A 15,530-nucleotide genomic window follows, 5' to 3' on the forward strand; every position below is an offset into this window, starting at 1 on the left:
GTGACAGACTGGATTAAGAAAATGTGGCACATATACACCATGGAATACTATGCAGCCATAAAAAAGGATGAGTTTGCGTCCTTTGTAGAGACATGGATGCAGCTGGAAACCATCATTCTTAGCAAATTATCACAAGAAGAGAAAACCAAACACCGCATGTTCTCACTCATAGGTGGGAACTGAACAATGAGCTCACTTGGACTCGGGAAGGGGAACATCACACACTGGGGCCTATCATGGGGAGGGGGAAGGGGGGAGGGATTGCATTGGGGAGTTATACCTGATATAAATGATGAATTGATGGGTGCTGACGAGTTGATGGGTGCAGCACACCAACATGGCACATGTATACATATGTAACCTGCACGTTATGCACATGTACCCTAGAACTTAAAGTATAATAAAAAAAAAAAAAAATAACTGCACAATTAGAAAGTCCTGCGAAGACTTAGGGGGCCACCTTTTAAGTTCTGTTGTTGGCAAATGATGGTTTCTGGGGCCAAGATCTATCTTTGAAAGTTTCTTGCTTCTGTTAAAATCACAACACATCTGCAATGTGGAGGCCCAGGTGCCGGAGCTCATAAGCAACACATCCATATGGAGGCCCAGGTGCCCAGAGCTCATAAGCAAATGAGAATTTCCCGGCCCATTGAATTAACCCCACAGAACCACAAACATTAAGGCACATTGTACTATGCCTTTCTGTGGTTACATAGTTCCAATGAACTTACCATTTCATAACCTTAACGTATTTGCAAAGTTATATATGCATTTAGTCATTAAAGGAGAAAATTTTCATCTCTTTTGCAGCTAAGGTTTAAAAACACGTTTTGACAAAAATATACTTACATCACTTAGGGCATCTCCTGCCGCCTTCAGCTGCCTAAGCAGTGGGTTCTCTGAAGCAGGAAGCACATTATAATCTGCTTTTCCTTTATTCTTTTCATAGTCTTCTTTGTATTTTACCTGTAGGAGTGAAATAAAATGATGAAGTAACTCTATGGGTTATTTTTGCCCCCGTCTCTATTATGGACATGACATACTTCCACAAATCAATTTTCTCTTTAGAAAAATGGTAGCTTGACATGTTATAAACAAAATACTCATAGTAACGCATAACAGCAGCAGAGAAACTGCATACATTTCCAGGATGCTTTTTCTTCCCATTCATTCATTCAAAATTATCCATAGGGTGTCAATTCTGTGTCTGGCTTGGGGACAGAATATAAGAAAGAATACATGGTCCTTGCCCTCAAAGAGAGAGAGACACAGAAATAACAGGAGAGAGAAATAAATCCAAATAGTTACCGTGCAAGATGTCCCAGATACCTGCTCCTGTAGAACCTTCACTCAGCTCTTAACCCTCAGCTACCTATCTACCAACATGCTCCTACAGAAAGGAAGCTGGAAGTACCACCAATCCACCCTTTTATGCCTCACCTGCAACTGTGCGTGGAGCACACATGTATTCAATTTACAAGGAGGAGGAGAAGGTAGGAGCAGGGAGAAAGAGCCTTGCTTTTCCTTCTGCCCTTCCTATTTGCACCTTTAATTCCAGCTATGGCAGAAGCAGCACGTTGAGGGGTGCTGGGGGAGAATAGGGAAGGCAGGGTTCACAAGCCCCTATCAGGAGCCTGTCCACAGGGATTAGAACAAGAAACTGATCCTGGTTCCCACCATGATCCTCAGTGTAAGCCCTTTATTCAGGCATTACAACCACAGACGTTCAAGGAATCCTAGATAAATCTACCACTTATGAACCTCAGAAAACAAAGGCAATCTGGTATCAAAGACAAGAGATACACAAGGGAAGTACAGAGGCATTCACCCCACAGCCTCCACAGAGCTTCACAAGGGTATGCTGCAGGAATGGGACTCAGATCACCTTTCATCTTAGAGAATTATCTGTTTCCTTGAAAAATGGAAACAACCAAAAAGCAGACTCACAAACTCTACCCACATCTGGGATACGTAGCCTTCTCCCCTGTTATACAGAAGAACTGTCAGGGCTTGTGGCAAAGCCATCCCCTCCTCTTGAGCACCAGATCTCTTCCCCTTCCACATACTCTAGGATAGCACTCCAGACATTCTTCCCCATTCCAACATCACCAAATCTTCCTTCTCTACTGGATTATTTCCATCAACATGATGTTTTTGTTTTGTATCTTAAAAAGTCCCACTTTACCCAGTTTTTCATCAGCTACTTGCCTATTTTCTTCTTTTCTTACCAGGAAAATACTTAGAAAGAGTTGAATATACTTCTATCTTCAATTTCCCTCTGTTCATTCACTCATGAATCCTCTCCAAGCGGACTCCACCAAATTGCTCTTGTTGAGGTCACCAGAGACCAGACATTGGTAAATCCATTTCAGAGACATTTGACACAGCTGATGACTCCCTTCCCCCTTCACTTGCTTCCCAACGCATTGACCTCTCCTGATTTTGCTTCTCCCTCATCTCACATATATGTTCCCATGGAAGGACCCCAGAGTTCAGCACCTAAAGTTTTCTGTTTACACTCACTCCCTTAATGCTCTCCAAACTCATGGCATGAAACACTCTCTGTACGCTGACGACACCCCAGTTTATACAGCTTTCCATATATCTCCCCTGAAACTTCAGGTTTATGTAGTCAAATGATCACTGATACTTCCATGTGGATGTCTAAAAGGCATCTCAAATCTACCACATCTGAAGATGAACTCCTGTCTGTCCTTCAAAAAAATTACCAACTTCTTCCATAGTCTTCCCTGTCTCAATAAAGGGAAACCCCATTCATCGAACTGCTTAGACCAAAACCCGTGTCATCCAATCCATCGGCAAATCAAGTCAGCTGTGCTTTCAAAATACTTCTCATCACCTGCCCTGCTACCCTCCTGGTCCAAAACACCACTGTCTTACACGTGGATGCTGTAATAGCCTTCTAAGTGATGTAATCCTGCTTTCTCCGGCACAGCCAAGGCCAGGATTAGAACCAAGTGTGTTTGGCTTTGAAGTTTTTGCTCTCTTTAGTGACCATCGTGCTTCAGAATGCCAAGGACCCAGGTCATTCACCAAACTCACTCAGTAGAGCATATGGAAATATCCATGGATTTATGAACCTGCGACCAGGTTTTTCCATAGTCAGTGGGAAAGTAAGATAAATAACGATAGTGTTGCATGTATGATTGCTTATCTTCGTATAAGGCCGCTGATTGTCTCTTCCAGTGGGGAGAAGTCCTGCTCTCTAAGATTACAATCTTTCTCCTTCTAAACAGCAAAAGGTCCTTCCAGTGAGAAGATACTAAATCAAATTGATAAATGTACAGTCTGGTTCCTCAGGCAAATAATAAATTACTCTAGGAAATACTGAAGATGGTAATTCGATGTTATTAATGCTCATACATGGCAAAACATTTTTAATAGCCCCATTATAATTCCAAAGTACTTTTGTTGTTGTTCTTGTTGTTTCAATTCTACTCTTTTTCAAATGCCTCGCATCCACTGGTCTCAACCCTGATAGCTCCCCCCAAGAACCACCCCTCCCCTTTTTTACTAATTATATGCAAGAGCCAAAGTTACAGGAAATTCACCCACACTCAAACCATCAAGATAAATGGGATGGTTTCCTCATACCTTGCTAGCTGCCACACCAGCTTTTTTATTCATTTTATACTCTGGTGTTTCAGTCTGCATGAAGTAGATCTGGTCTTTCATGCTTTCAAAATCTTCCTGGTATTTCCTCTGTAAGACATTAGACAAGGTGAAGAACCGCTGTGGAAATGAACTATGCAAGAATTTCCATGAGAAGACACACGGATTTGGAAAAGTTACACAAAGCCACCTTGCCCTTGGTTTAGGCTGGTCAGATTACAATTAGAGAATGTGGTACCACTGGAAAAATGATTAGCAACTTAACAGAGATTTAGAACAATTAAAATAGGCTAAAAACAGAATTAGAAAGGCTTTTCTTGGCTACCAAAAAAGAGCTCTTAAGGGCAAGGAGCAGGGAACTTAAAAGAAAAGAAAAACAATAGACATGTTTTCCAGGCAGGAGATACTAAAGTAATCAATTTCATAACTGTACAGTTTGGCTCCTCAGGCAAAGAATAATTAAAAAGGATCCCTTTAACTTGTACTAACCGCACTTTGCATTCGGTAAGGGGGTCTCACCGTAATGTGTTGTAAAAATTGAGGTAGAAATAATGGTATTTGGCCAAATAACATTTCTCAAAAGGAAAGAGAGTTTGTGAAATTTCTTTCCTAACAGGAACTCTACACCAGGTCTTGTCCCAAGAAGAGGGGCCTCAGTGTCCTGGCACCCCTTCAGGTAGGGCAGGTGGCTAGAAGTCACTAAGGAAAGGGGTCTTCCTCCCGGGACGACAGACCGGCCATCCCTTCCCACTCACTGTGCTGATGTTATCAGCATTCATTCTGGCGTTTGCAACTTCAAAGCAAGGTGTCTCACTCCATTTGCCTTTGATTTTATTTTCATAGTCTTCTTTGTATTTTTGCTAGAAAAAAGAAAAAGAAAATAAGACAAGAATAACTCATGAATTGACAAATAAGACAGCAAATTAAGGAATAATGATTAACTTTAAAAAATATCTTCAGCAAGCCATTCTTAAGTCCTTAATAAATGTCTTAAAAAAAAAAATCTTCCAATGTAGTGTCAATTTACCCAATCAGAAAGTTGGGTGATGGGGATAGAGAACGGAGAAAGAGGGTACTAACGCCCCCTCCCCTTGCCGAGTTTGGGGACTTCGTCCAAAAGTTGCAGATGTCCCCTGATGTTTAAAGAAATAGAGTCAGCAGTCATCCTCTATTTATATTTCAGAGTTACAATACAACATATCAACCTGAGATTTCTATGCCAAATTAACTTAGCCATTAATTTCTAAGCTTTACCAAAACTCCTAGTTATCCAGAAAGAAACAACCGCAATAAAATTCAACTTGCAGGCTAATGAATAGACCTTCGAGTCCAGAGTTAAATTTAATAGGAACTGGAAAGTAATTCAAAAATTGAATTATTGCCCCATCTGATTCCCAAATCCCACTCCATGTGAATCCCAGGCTGTAAGCTCCTGGAAGAGAGACATGGTATGTCTTCTTCACTTTCATATCCTCAGAACCCAATACAAAATGTGGCACGTAAAAGTTACATTATAAATGTTTGTTCAACTACACTAAACTGAGGCCATGATACGTGGTCTTGAAATACCTTGGCTTACGTGTTCTTGGAACAGAATTAACCAAGCCAACCCCAAACCTGGGTCCATGAGCTAGAGCCCAAGCTGAGTTAGAGCAATTCTCCCTCCATGGCTTATAAAAATGTGTTAACAGACATAACTAATGGGCCTCAAGGCACTGGCATATGCCTATATCCCCACCATATCCTTTAAGGAAACAGAAAGTGTCTTTCTGGTATACCTTCAACAGAAGAACTAAAGGTGAGTGATGTGCAGAGTCAACAAGCGTGGGTTAAAGAAAGCTTAGCCCTCACTCAAATGCTTAATTTCCTTTCTTCTCAAAAGGTTAATATGCAAGTAAATCACTGGTTTTCATAGCTATAAATTTTAGAGTCCTGGGCGTGGGTTCAATCTCTGGGACCAAGATTTGACTTTGTCTTGACCAAATGTTTGATTGTTTTCTCAGCCACAAGTGCTGGCAATAATATTTACAGAGAAGTCTGCTGGGAAGTTTAATAAGATCATTCGCTGAGAGTGCTTTGTAAACTCCACAGTGCTAAGCAAATATAGGGTATAACAACTGTAATAATAATAATAGCTATTACTATTGTCATCATCATAACAGAAAGAAATTCTGTAAGAAAGAAAATTGTATGTGCGGGGAGGGAACAATTCTTCAATGGAAATCTTTGCTGAGGTAAGATTTGTGTTATACTGCTGATTGATTGACCTGCTGCACTCTGCTTTGAAGATTTAAAGAACAGAAGTCAATAACATTGATTTTTGGATTTGCGAAGACTACTTATAGAAATGTTTCTAATCTTTTTTTGGAGACAGACCTCTTCAAGAAATTGAGAAAGCTATAAAATGCTCACAAAGTAACTTCAGAGGTTCTTGATGTACACATACCTCAGGTTAGGATCTCCTAATGTATCATTTTTTGGAGGGACATGGCCCTACCTCCTGCTTGTTGTCAAAGGAGAAAAACCTTAGGATTGGGAAGGGGCAATTGGGCCTGATCCCCAAAACTGAGATCCAGAGAACTTTGAAACATAATTTAAAGTTGAGAAGGTAGCAGTTTTTTTTTTTTTTTTTTTTTTTTTGAGACGGAGTTTCGCTCGTGTTGCCCAGGCTGGAGTGCAATGGCACGATCTTGGCTCACCGCAACCTCTGCCTCCCAGGTTCAAGCAATTCTCCTGCCTCAGCCTCCCAAGTAGCTGAGATTACAGGCAGGCACCACCACGCCCGGCTAATTTTTTGTATTTTTAGTAGAGAGGGGGTTTCTCCATGTTGAGGCTGGTCTGGAACTCCTCACCTCAGGTGATCCACCCGCCTTGGCCTCCCAAAGTACTGGGATTACAGGCATGAGCCACCGCACCCAGCCAAGAAGATAGCAGATATTCTGAATGAGGTCTAAATGTTGGGCATTTATCAGGAAACAGGCATTGCATATGTAGATTTGTTAAGGATAATTGAGCAGGAGATTAATTCTCACAGTAAGAGATAGATGTCTTGTTTTCAAGAAGATATTAAAACAAGATGCAAAACAAGAGTGTAAGATGACTCAACCCCCTCATCCAAAGTCCTTCCTTCCTTCTAAATCTTCATGGACTACAACATGTTATTTCCTCCTATTCAGGAGCTGAAATGGGTCAGGGTGGAGCTGGAAGTCTCACAATCCACTCCTGAGCACTGCCAAGTCTGGGAAGATTTTCATGACACAGGAGAAGGCTGGAGCTTGTTGGCTACTTAGGAAATGATGGCCTTCTGTCTCATTTGTGGGTAGGAGAGAAGCTGAAAGAACAAGGGTCCATAGGTGGAGGAGTGAGAGGAAGAGAGAGACGTGTGTCCCTGTGGGGGTACATAGAGAGAGGGTCCCACAGGGACACATACCTCTCTCCCAGCCAAGAGGTCTCACTCTGCAAGTCTGAGAGTAAGGCCAGAGCTTTTGTACAATACACGAAGATGGGTTACTCATGTCAGGGTCCAACATTCAACCTTCCCAACATCCAAACACATGGAGAGAAAGGTTAGGGGGAAACCTTTCTCTCCAAGCTCTGTTGTATTTGCGGTTGACCAATGGAAACTTGGAAGAAAGAGTCAGTTTAACTTCTCTAGAATTTGTTTGGTTTGTTTAACAGAGGAAAGTATGTCGGGCCAATTACAAGCTCTGGGACACCTTCTCTGGGTAAGAAGGTGACCACGTGTCCATAGATACAGTAAGATTGTTTCCCTTCTCCTCAGAGGTCAGCTGAGGGGACTTCCATGGGGCCATAAACTGGGTACCCTGGTGTCTTGCTTAAACACATGGCTTCATTATGTACTTTCAACATCTGAATCTGTGATTTTTATGTGGTTATCAAATGGAAAGGAATATGAAGCCAGTTAATTACCTTTCTCTTTTTCTGTGAGTAGCTAAGCACTAGGACTCCTGATGGTTCCATTCATAGAAAAGTTATCCCTGCAGAAAGGGTATAAAGAACCCAGCTTGTATTTTTATTGCCCACAGTGGGCCTAACACTGCCTGCTTGACTCAATCAAATCTCTTCTGGTGAAATCAATGGAAATCTTCCCAATTCTATGTGATAGAAGAATCTCCATGGTTTTAGAGGACCAGGGCCTGGTATCTTCATGCTGTATAACATTATGTTACTAAAAGATTATTTTTTTTTTTTTAAATTGAGGCTCCAGTTGGTATCAGTGGTAAATTCCAACCTAAAATCTCATATCTTTTCTTTTGTGGATCTGGAAGGGAGCAGAGAGGGAGGTACAGAGAAACTAAAACGACTTCCCAGTGTTGCATTCAGGGCCGCACTTTCAGCTAGTCATGGTGTGCATAGTTTCCCCACCTGGAAGGCCTGTTTCTGTGAACAACGCTGCCTGTTCATCTATGTTAGAGCTACAAAATACAGCGGAGACAGAAGGAAGCACGTAGCTGATGGTTTTGGCCAAAGACAAAGGTGAGAGAATTGATTCTGACAGGTATAGTAAGGAAGGATGGCAAATGGAACTTAACATTAGTGAAATCACTGCAGATATGCAATCATTACCATCTGAACTGGAAGCTGTAAGAAAAGGATGTGAGGATGCACAGAAAACTCCACCCCGAAATATGGCTCCCTAGTATAATGAGTATTTTGAATTAAAGGCCCTTAGAGATTAATGGAAGCTAGAAGAGACTTCTTTCTGCATAAAGACCAGATAGATCCACTAAGAAGAAAAATTGTTTCCCCGCCATCCCCCACCCCCATCCTATCTCTCAATCCTCTACCTCTCCCAAAGCACAGGCTCAGATTTCCTTATCTGTCTAAGGTCCGGACCTACCACAGAAGAAAACAATTCCCTCTGACCACTTCCCTGAGTTTTCAACTGAACCTATAGTGCAGGAAGGAAGACTAAAGTCTGTCAACAAACCTGGACAGGCTCCTGTCATAAACCATTGTTCGCTTTGTGGGCCAACAGACTTCGCCCAGACTATTGTATGTTCTTCAAACCCATTGAATTCTCCCTAGTAATCATTTCTTGCCCTTCAACAGAATTCCTCTTCTCCCCACTCCCCATAACCTGTTTTGCCAGGATCCAAGTTCATAGTCTTTCTGTAACCTCAAGATGGTATATAAACTTCTGCACCCCTGGGGAGCTGGGGCTTCATTCTGAAGGCTCCCATGTGTACGCATTAAATAAATTTGTATGCAGTTTCTCCAATTAATCTGCCTTTTGCAAGCTGATTTTTCAGCCAACCTTCAGTGGTCCAAGGAGGACCCCTTGGCACCAACAGATGGATCTGGGAGACACGATTCAACAAGGGGATATTGAGTTTAAATGCATGCGAGTGAGTAGATAAAGGAGGTTTAAAAAAAATTATATTTTAGGTTCTAGGGTAGATAAAGGAGATTTTTATCCTATTTTAGGGAGAAAGAGGATATGATGCTGCTGCAACATGGGCCAACGCATCTTGAGAGTGAGGAGGGAAGACAGTACCAGAGTAAGTCACTCTTGGCAGCCCTGTGCCTCCCTTGTTGGATGGTTTGTTGTTGGGTGGACTTCTGCCAATCACAAGCATTTCTCCCCAACACAACTATTACTTTGGATGCACAATAGTCATTAAGAACTCAGAAATCTGGGTTAAGACTGGGAATAAATAACGTCACCATGGCCAAATCCAGTGACATTTTTCCACAGCCACCCTCCCCTTAGCTCATATTAGTACTCCACAGGGCAAAGCCTGTTCTGGCAATGCTTTCAAAGTACCCAACATTGTCACCTTGCCCACCTAGAATGGTGCCATCCAATGCATATATAATGCAAGTCATTCTTACAGCCACATTTTTAAGAGTAGAAAGAAATATGTGGGAAATAATTTTAATAATATAATTTACTGAACCCAGTAAATGTGAAAATTAACATTCCAACATGTAATCAACATAAAAATATTAATTTGAAACTCTCTTTTTCTCATAATTAAGTATTCAAGATTCAGTGTCTATTTCTCACATATTGGACACTAACTGTTATGAGATGAATGTCTGTGTCCCCGCCCCCCAAATTCATATGTTGAAGACCTAACTCACAAGTACCATGTGATGGTACTTGGAGGTAAGGGGCTTTGGAAAGCAATTAAGTTTAGGTGAGGTCATGAGGGTGGGAACCCCATAATGAGATTATCATCCTTATAAAAAGAGGAAGAAGAGGAAGAGATCAGAGCTGGCTCTCTGTCTTCCGTGTGTGAGGACACAATGAGAGGGCAGCGATCTACAAGCCAGGAAGGGGTCTCTCACCAGGAACTGAATCCGTGATCTTAGACTCCCAGCCTCCAGAACTGTGAGAAAGTAAATGTCTATTGTTTAAGCCACCCAATGTACGGTATTTTGTTGTAGAAGCCCAAGCTGACTTATATACTCAGTTTATACTGATCAAATTCAGGTGCTTCCTAGTCACATGTGGCTAGTGGCTACTGTACTGGAGAGTGCAGCACTAAACCAACTGGCAAGTCTAAATTGGTGGACAGAATGATTATAGAGGTGTTTGAAAGTGATTTTCAAAAATTACTTTTAAGAATCCCCACTGCATACTCAAATAAGGCAAAAGAATGTTTCCTTAGTAAAGTACCTTTTAAAATAGACTTTAAATAAAAATTTGAAAATAGTTTCCTTTCTTTTCTAAATGACCACTTGAAAATACATTTTTATTTTTTTTGCAAAAAGATAAATTGTCCTCCCCCATCTTACTTACAATATCAATGCTTTCTTTTTTTTTCTTTTTTTCTCTTTTTGAGACAGTTTCACACTTGTTGCCCAGGCTGGATTGTAATGGTGCAATCTCGGCTCACTGCAATCTCCACTTTCCAGGTTCAAGTGATTCTCCTGCCTCAGCCTCCCAATTAGCTGAAATTACAGGCCCCCATCACCACGCCCAGCTAATTTTTAGTATCGTTAGTAGAGATGGGGTTTCACCATGTTGGCCAGACTGGTCTCGAATTCCTGACAGGTGATCAATCCACCTTGGCCTTCCAAAGTGCTGGGATTACAGGCTTGATCCAATGTGCCTGGCCAATATCAACACTTTCAGTGGACCATGTATTTATGTACAGTTCAAAAGTTAATTTCCGCTTAGCCTTGGGCAAAATTTCAGATTGGTAGCATTCCTATTAGTGAAAGTTTACTATACTTACTAGATTCTTTATCTAAACAGCTCACAGTTACATAGTTAGGTAATCTCCAATATCAAACACTAACAAACATCACTGAATAGACATCATCATCCGTATCATTTCATCCTTCTCTACTAGATACTTTACCCAGAAAACGCTTAAGACAAAAATCTTGAGGTTTCATCAAAATTCAAGCAGAACAAACCGACACTCATCTCCACAGAGGGCAAGATAAAGTATTTAAAAGCAGCAGTATCCCAAGAGAAAGTGGCCTGATTTGGACCAATTTAAAATAGGAATTTAGCATGGGCCTATTCATCCGTTGAGCATCTGTCTCTCCACATTCCTCATCAGAGCCACATTCTTCAGAGCCAGTTTACCGCCTAAATATAGGGAGACTAAGCTGTTTGCTAGGGCCTTAAAAGTTATGAGGTCCACTGCCCACTGCTGTTAACTAAGCTATGTCTGAGACACATTCTTATTTTGTCAAGTCTGACTGATAGGATCCAACTATACAAGGTCTTCACTGTGAATTTAAACCAGCTCTTCACGGAAATGTGTGGTTATTTGGTGACTCCGTAGTATTACCGTCATAAGTGAAAACGTCAAGTGACATTAGGATATGGCTTCTGTTTTCAAAAGATGACTTTCACATTTATCAATTGCTGAGTCGTCCATCTGGCTAAACATTTATTAACACAGCTCTTGGCGTTTATGGATGTATTGCTTTTGCTGTAGAGTTTTTGGGGGTCATATGTAAAAATACTCCGAGTGTCTGTGTTTACTCTTCAGGCTCACCTTTAGTAACCCTCTCTGATGGTTGAAATTATTAAGCAGCATCTTCAAGGGAGGCAATGTCCCAGCTCTATTAACTTACCTTGCTCACTTGATTGGTTACTTTCTTGGCAAATTCTATTTCTGGAGGATCGGCCAGAGGCGTAAATTGAGCTTGCTGTTCAGCGAGACCTTTTTTGTAGGCAACCTGATGAGATAAAAGACAGGGATGTATTTTAAAAATGATTATGCTTTCATCTTTATTTGAAGTCTTAAATTTTAGTGTAACATGTTATAATTTGTCCTTCTAGATGTTATATACCCTTGCTCTCAGTACTGCTAGTGATTTCTATTTCATTGAATTTTCTTCCCTCCTCCTCAGGACTCATGGCTCTAGATCTGCTTTCTTCCAGTCATTTGCATGCTCTGGTTTGCAATTGCAATTATTCTCTTAACCAGCATCTTCAACTCTCAACCCCTTGTCTTTTTATCACACTCACTTAATAAGCCCCTAGCCTTGGATCGACTCGACCATATAATTCTTTTGTTCTTTTATTTTTTGAGATGGAGTCTCGCTATGTCACCCAGGCTGGAGTACAGTGGCTCGATCTTGGCTCACTGCAAGCTCCGCCTCCCAGGTTCATGCCATTCTCCTGCCTCAGCCTCCCGAGCAGCTGGGACTACAGGTGCCCACTACTACACCTGGCTAATTTTTTGTATTTTCAGTAGAGACGGGGTTTCACTGTGCCAGCCAGGATGGTCTCGATCTCCTGACCTCATGTTCCGCCTGCCTTGGCCTCCCAAAGCTGGGATTACAGGCGTGAGCCACCGCACCCAGCCAGCTTCCTCTGTTCTTATGCCTAGGATGCTGAATGCCACAGAAGAAAACCCACAACTCCATGGATTAGGCAATGCTAACATGATAAGTAGGGTTAAGAGGGACACAGGAAGAAGGCACAGGGCAGGGAGCCTCTGAACCCTAGCACTTAACTTGAGATCAACATGCCTGCCCAGTGGTATGTTCTGTGAACAACAGCTTGCTTGGGGCTCTGTGCCCTATGACCCTATGGTATACAAATGCCATTTTGTCTTCAAGGAAACTTGCACAGCCCATTATGTGTCTCTGGTTAGTCCCTACTGTCAGCAGCCAGTCTAAAACCCCAACACTGTCCTTAAGCTCACAATCAACTCCACCTTACTCTCAGCTTCCTCTTTCATAGAGGAAAGAAATGCTACACACTTATCTTCTGCATATTCATCCCTGCCTCTCCAACCCCTGCCCTGGCACAGAGGAGAAACATCCCTCAGAGGGAATGACTCCTGCACCCAGGGTGCTTCCCCTTCCAGCACATCCTTTGCACCCAGCTCTCTGTCATCCCTCCTCTTTCTCACAACCCCAACCTCTCCTTCATTAGCTCCTTCACTTCAGCCTATAAAAGACTTCTATCACCTTAAAATAAGTATGGTACCCACAAATCATGCATATCCTTCTCTCTTGCCATCCTTTCTTTCTTCATTACTGACTCCTCTGGTTTTTCCTTCTACCAGACTTAGCCCCTGCTTCCAAAAATGCAGAACTATTCATAGATCCCCAGACACATGAAGCCCTCAGATGTTTCAGGGCCTTGTACATGCTGTTCCCTCTCCCCATCTATCTACAAACCGCTGTTTCCTCTCCATGGCTCAGGACAAGCATGACTCCCCTCCCAAGCTTTCTCTGACTCCTGAGCCAGATGCGACGACCTTCTCCTGGGATCTCACTCAACTTGGCCATTACTTCCTTTAAAGGGGTCATCATGTGACACTGTAATTTGTTGTCTACATGTCTCTTTCCTCTTGACTGTGAGCTCTGGGATGGCAAAAAAGATGTCCTATCCTTGGGAACCCTTGTGGCCTACATAGTAACTAGCTAGAGCAAGAGTCAATGATTGACATCTCAATGTGTGTCTTACACACTGAGGCCACGGGGGAATGTCTCAAGAGGAGAATTATCTTTCTAATCTTCCATGATGCAACTGTGAGATTTCTACGATTATTTTCCCTTCCTCATGGCAGTATTCTCACTTATCAAGTAAGGCAGTTGAATAATCCCAAGGTCCCAATCATCTTTATACTTTAACCAAGTCTAACTATATCTTATCCCAATAATATCTACCTAGGGGCTATAACAAAAGCTTTCATGGACAGCAGATCAATTGGGATACAAAAGACAGATTTTGAAATGTATTTACACAAATTCCACAAACAAGCCTGGCTTAATTTCCTTTAAATAAGTTAAACAAGGCACGGTGACTCACGCCTGTAATCCCAGCACTTTGGGAGGCAAAAGCAGTTGAATTGCTCAAAGGTTCAAGACCAGCCAGAGCAATATGGTGAAACCCTGTATCTGCCAAAAATACAAAAATTAGCTAAGTGTGGTGGTGCACACCTGTAGTCCCAGCTACTTGGGAGGCTGAAGTGAGAGGATCGCTTGAGCCTGGGAGGCGGAGGTTATAATAATCCAAGATTGCATCACTGCACTCCACCCTGGGCGACAGAGTGAGACTCTGTCTCAAAACAAAACAAAAAACAAAACAAAACAAAACAAAAAAACCAAACAAAACAAAAACACAGACTGAAGACTATTTTAGGCATAGGGCAACAGAATTTTTCATGGTTAGTTAAGTCCTTAGGGAAAAAGCAACACTTGAATAGGAGAAATGCTTATTAAGTAGGACATCCTGCCAAGAAGTTTCAGACAAATCAAATCTAGAAATCCTAATTTCTCAGGAACCTTCTTCAGAATTCTGTTTAGTTAGAATTCTGCCGTTACAGAGAATGATCTGATTTAAAAAAAAAAAAAAGAGTTCAGTATTGTGCATCAGCTTAAAGACTCTTAGTGTGTGCAAAGTAGTTTGTCTCTACTTAGGTAATAAGGAAAACGTGATAAATAGATTAAGAAGGACACAAGAAGAAGATACAGGAGAGGTAGCAACAGCCTCTAAACCCAAGCCCTCAGCCAGAAATCTATGCGCCTACCCAGTGGTACATTCTGCAAACAACAGCTTGCTTAGGGCTCTGTGCCCAATAATTGTAGAAGTTCACAGTGCTGACAACAGTATTGAGAGGCGTGTCAGTAATCTGATACTGAGTGCATACTTGGTCTGCAATAAAAATAAAAGCTGTGCCTTAACTGCCACATCTTTTTGAGGAATAGCATGGAAGACTTTACTTCATTATTGTATGTTCTCTTTCATTACATCTTCTACTGTAATTGCTCAAAACATGTGGCCAACTTTCCTTGTTCAAAGTCCATAGCATTAGAATGGTATGAAGGTAACCTTTCATCTCTCCATTTGATAGATGAAGGGAGATAGGAGATTAAGTGTCTTCTTGGAAACCTCTCCCAGGCTTACATGACATGGCATTTCCTGGTTTATCTTCAACTTTGCTGTTTGTTCCCTCATCCTTTTGCTGGCTCCTGTTCAGTCCCAAGTGTGGGTGTCCTCCAAAACTCTGCCCTTGGCCATGCACTCTTCTGCTTCCTTCACAGATGTTCATGTCTTTGGCTATCACTTTGTTCTCATGAAATATTAATTTCTTGCCCTGGTCTCACACCTAAGCAATGGTACTTTCCAATTTATCCATAGCATGCCTTGATCTGAAGTTTCCTTCAATCATCTCCATTCCATTTCTCTTTCCATTAACGCATCTTTGTCAGCTGTTCCCCTACTCACCCAGACCCCCAGTCCACAGTCAGAGGCTCCTCTAGGGCTTCTTTCTCTCCTTTGGCTCCAATAGCCAATGCCATTTATGCTTATTCATACTTCTTACCCTCAGATTCCTTTCTTCCTCTCCTTTGCCCTAATTATTACTAAAATAGATTTCACAAAATTACCCAGTTTTTCCTGTATTTCCTAATCTTGATCTATCATATTGCTCATCAAAATTACTCCA

The 15,530-nt window shown here is 41.7% G+C and overlaps 1 protein-coding gene across 1 annotated transcript in view; it reads right to left on the reverse strand.

Annotated features, from left to right (window-relative positions):
* The window catches only part of NEB (nebulin), a 215,414-nt gene that overhangs the window by 186,028 nt on the left and 13,856 nt on the right, over positions 1–15,530 (reverse strand). Inside the window, exons 10-13 of the mRNA XM_026453974.1 lie at positions 11,698–11,802; positions 4,389–4,493; positions 3,616–3,723; positions 850–966 (exon numbers count right to left, since the gene is read on the reverse strand). Of these exons, the coding sequence (XP_026309759.1) occupies positions 850–966; positions 3,616–3,723; positions 4,389–4,493; positions 11,698–11,802 (435 nt within the window). The remainder of the gene's footprint in view (positions 1–849; positions 967–3,615; positions 3,724–4,388; positions 4,494–11,697; positions 11,803–15,530) is intronic.

Source organism: Piliocolobus tephrosceles, chromosome 11, assembly GCF_002776525.5.
Source record: "Piliocolobus tephrosceles isolate RC106 chromosome 11, ASM277652v3, whole genome shotgun sequence".
Classification (NCBI taxonomy): domain Eukaryota; kingdom Metazoa; phylum Chordata; class Mammalia; order Primates; family Cercopithecidae; genus Piliocolobus; species Piliocolobus tephrosceles.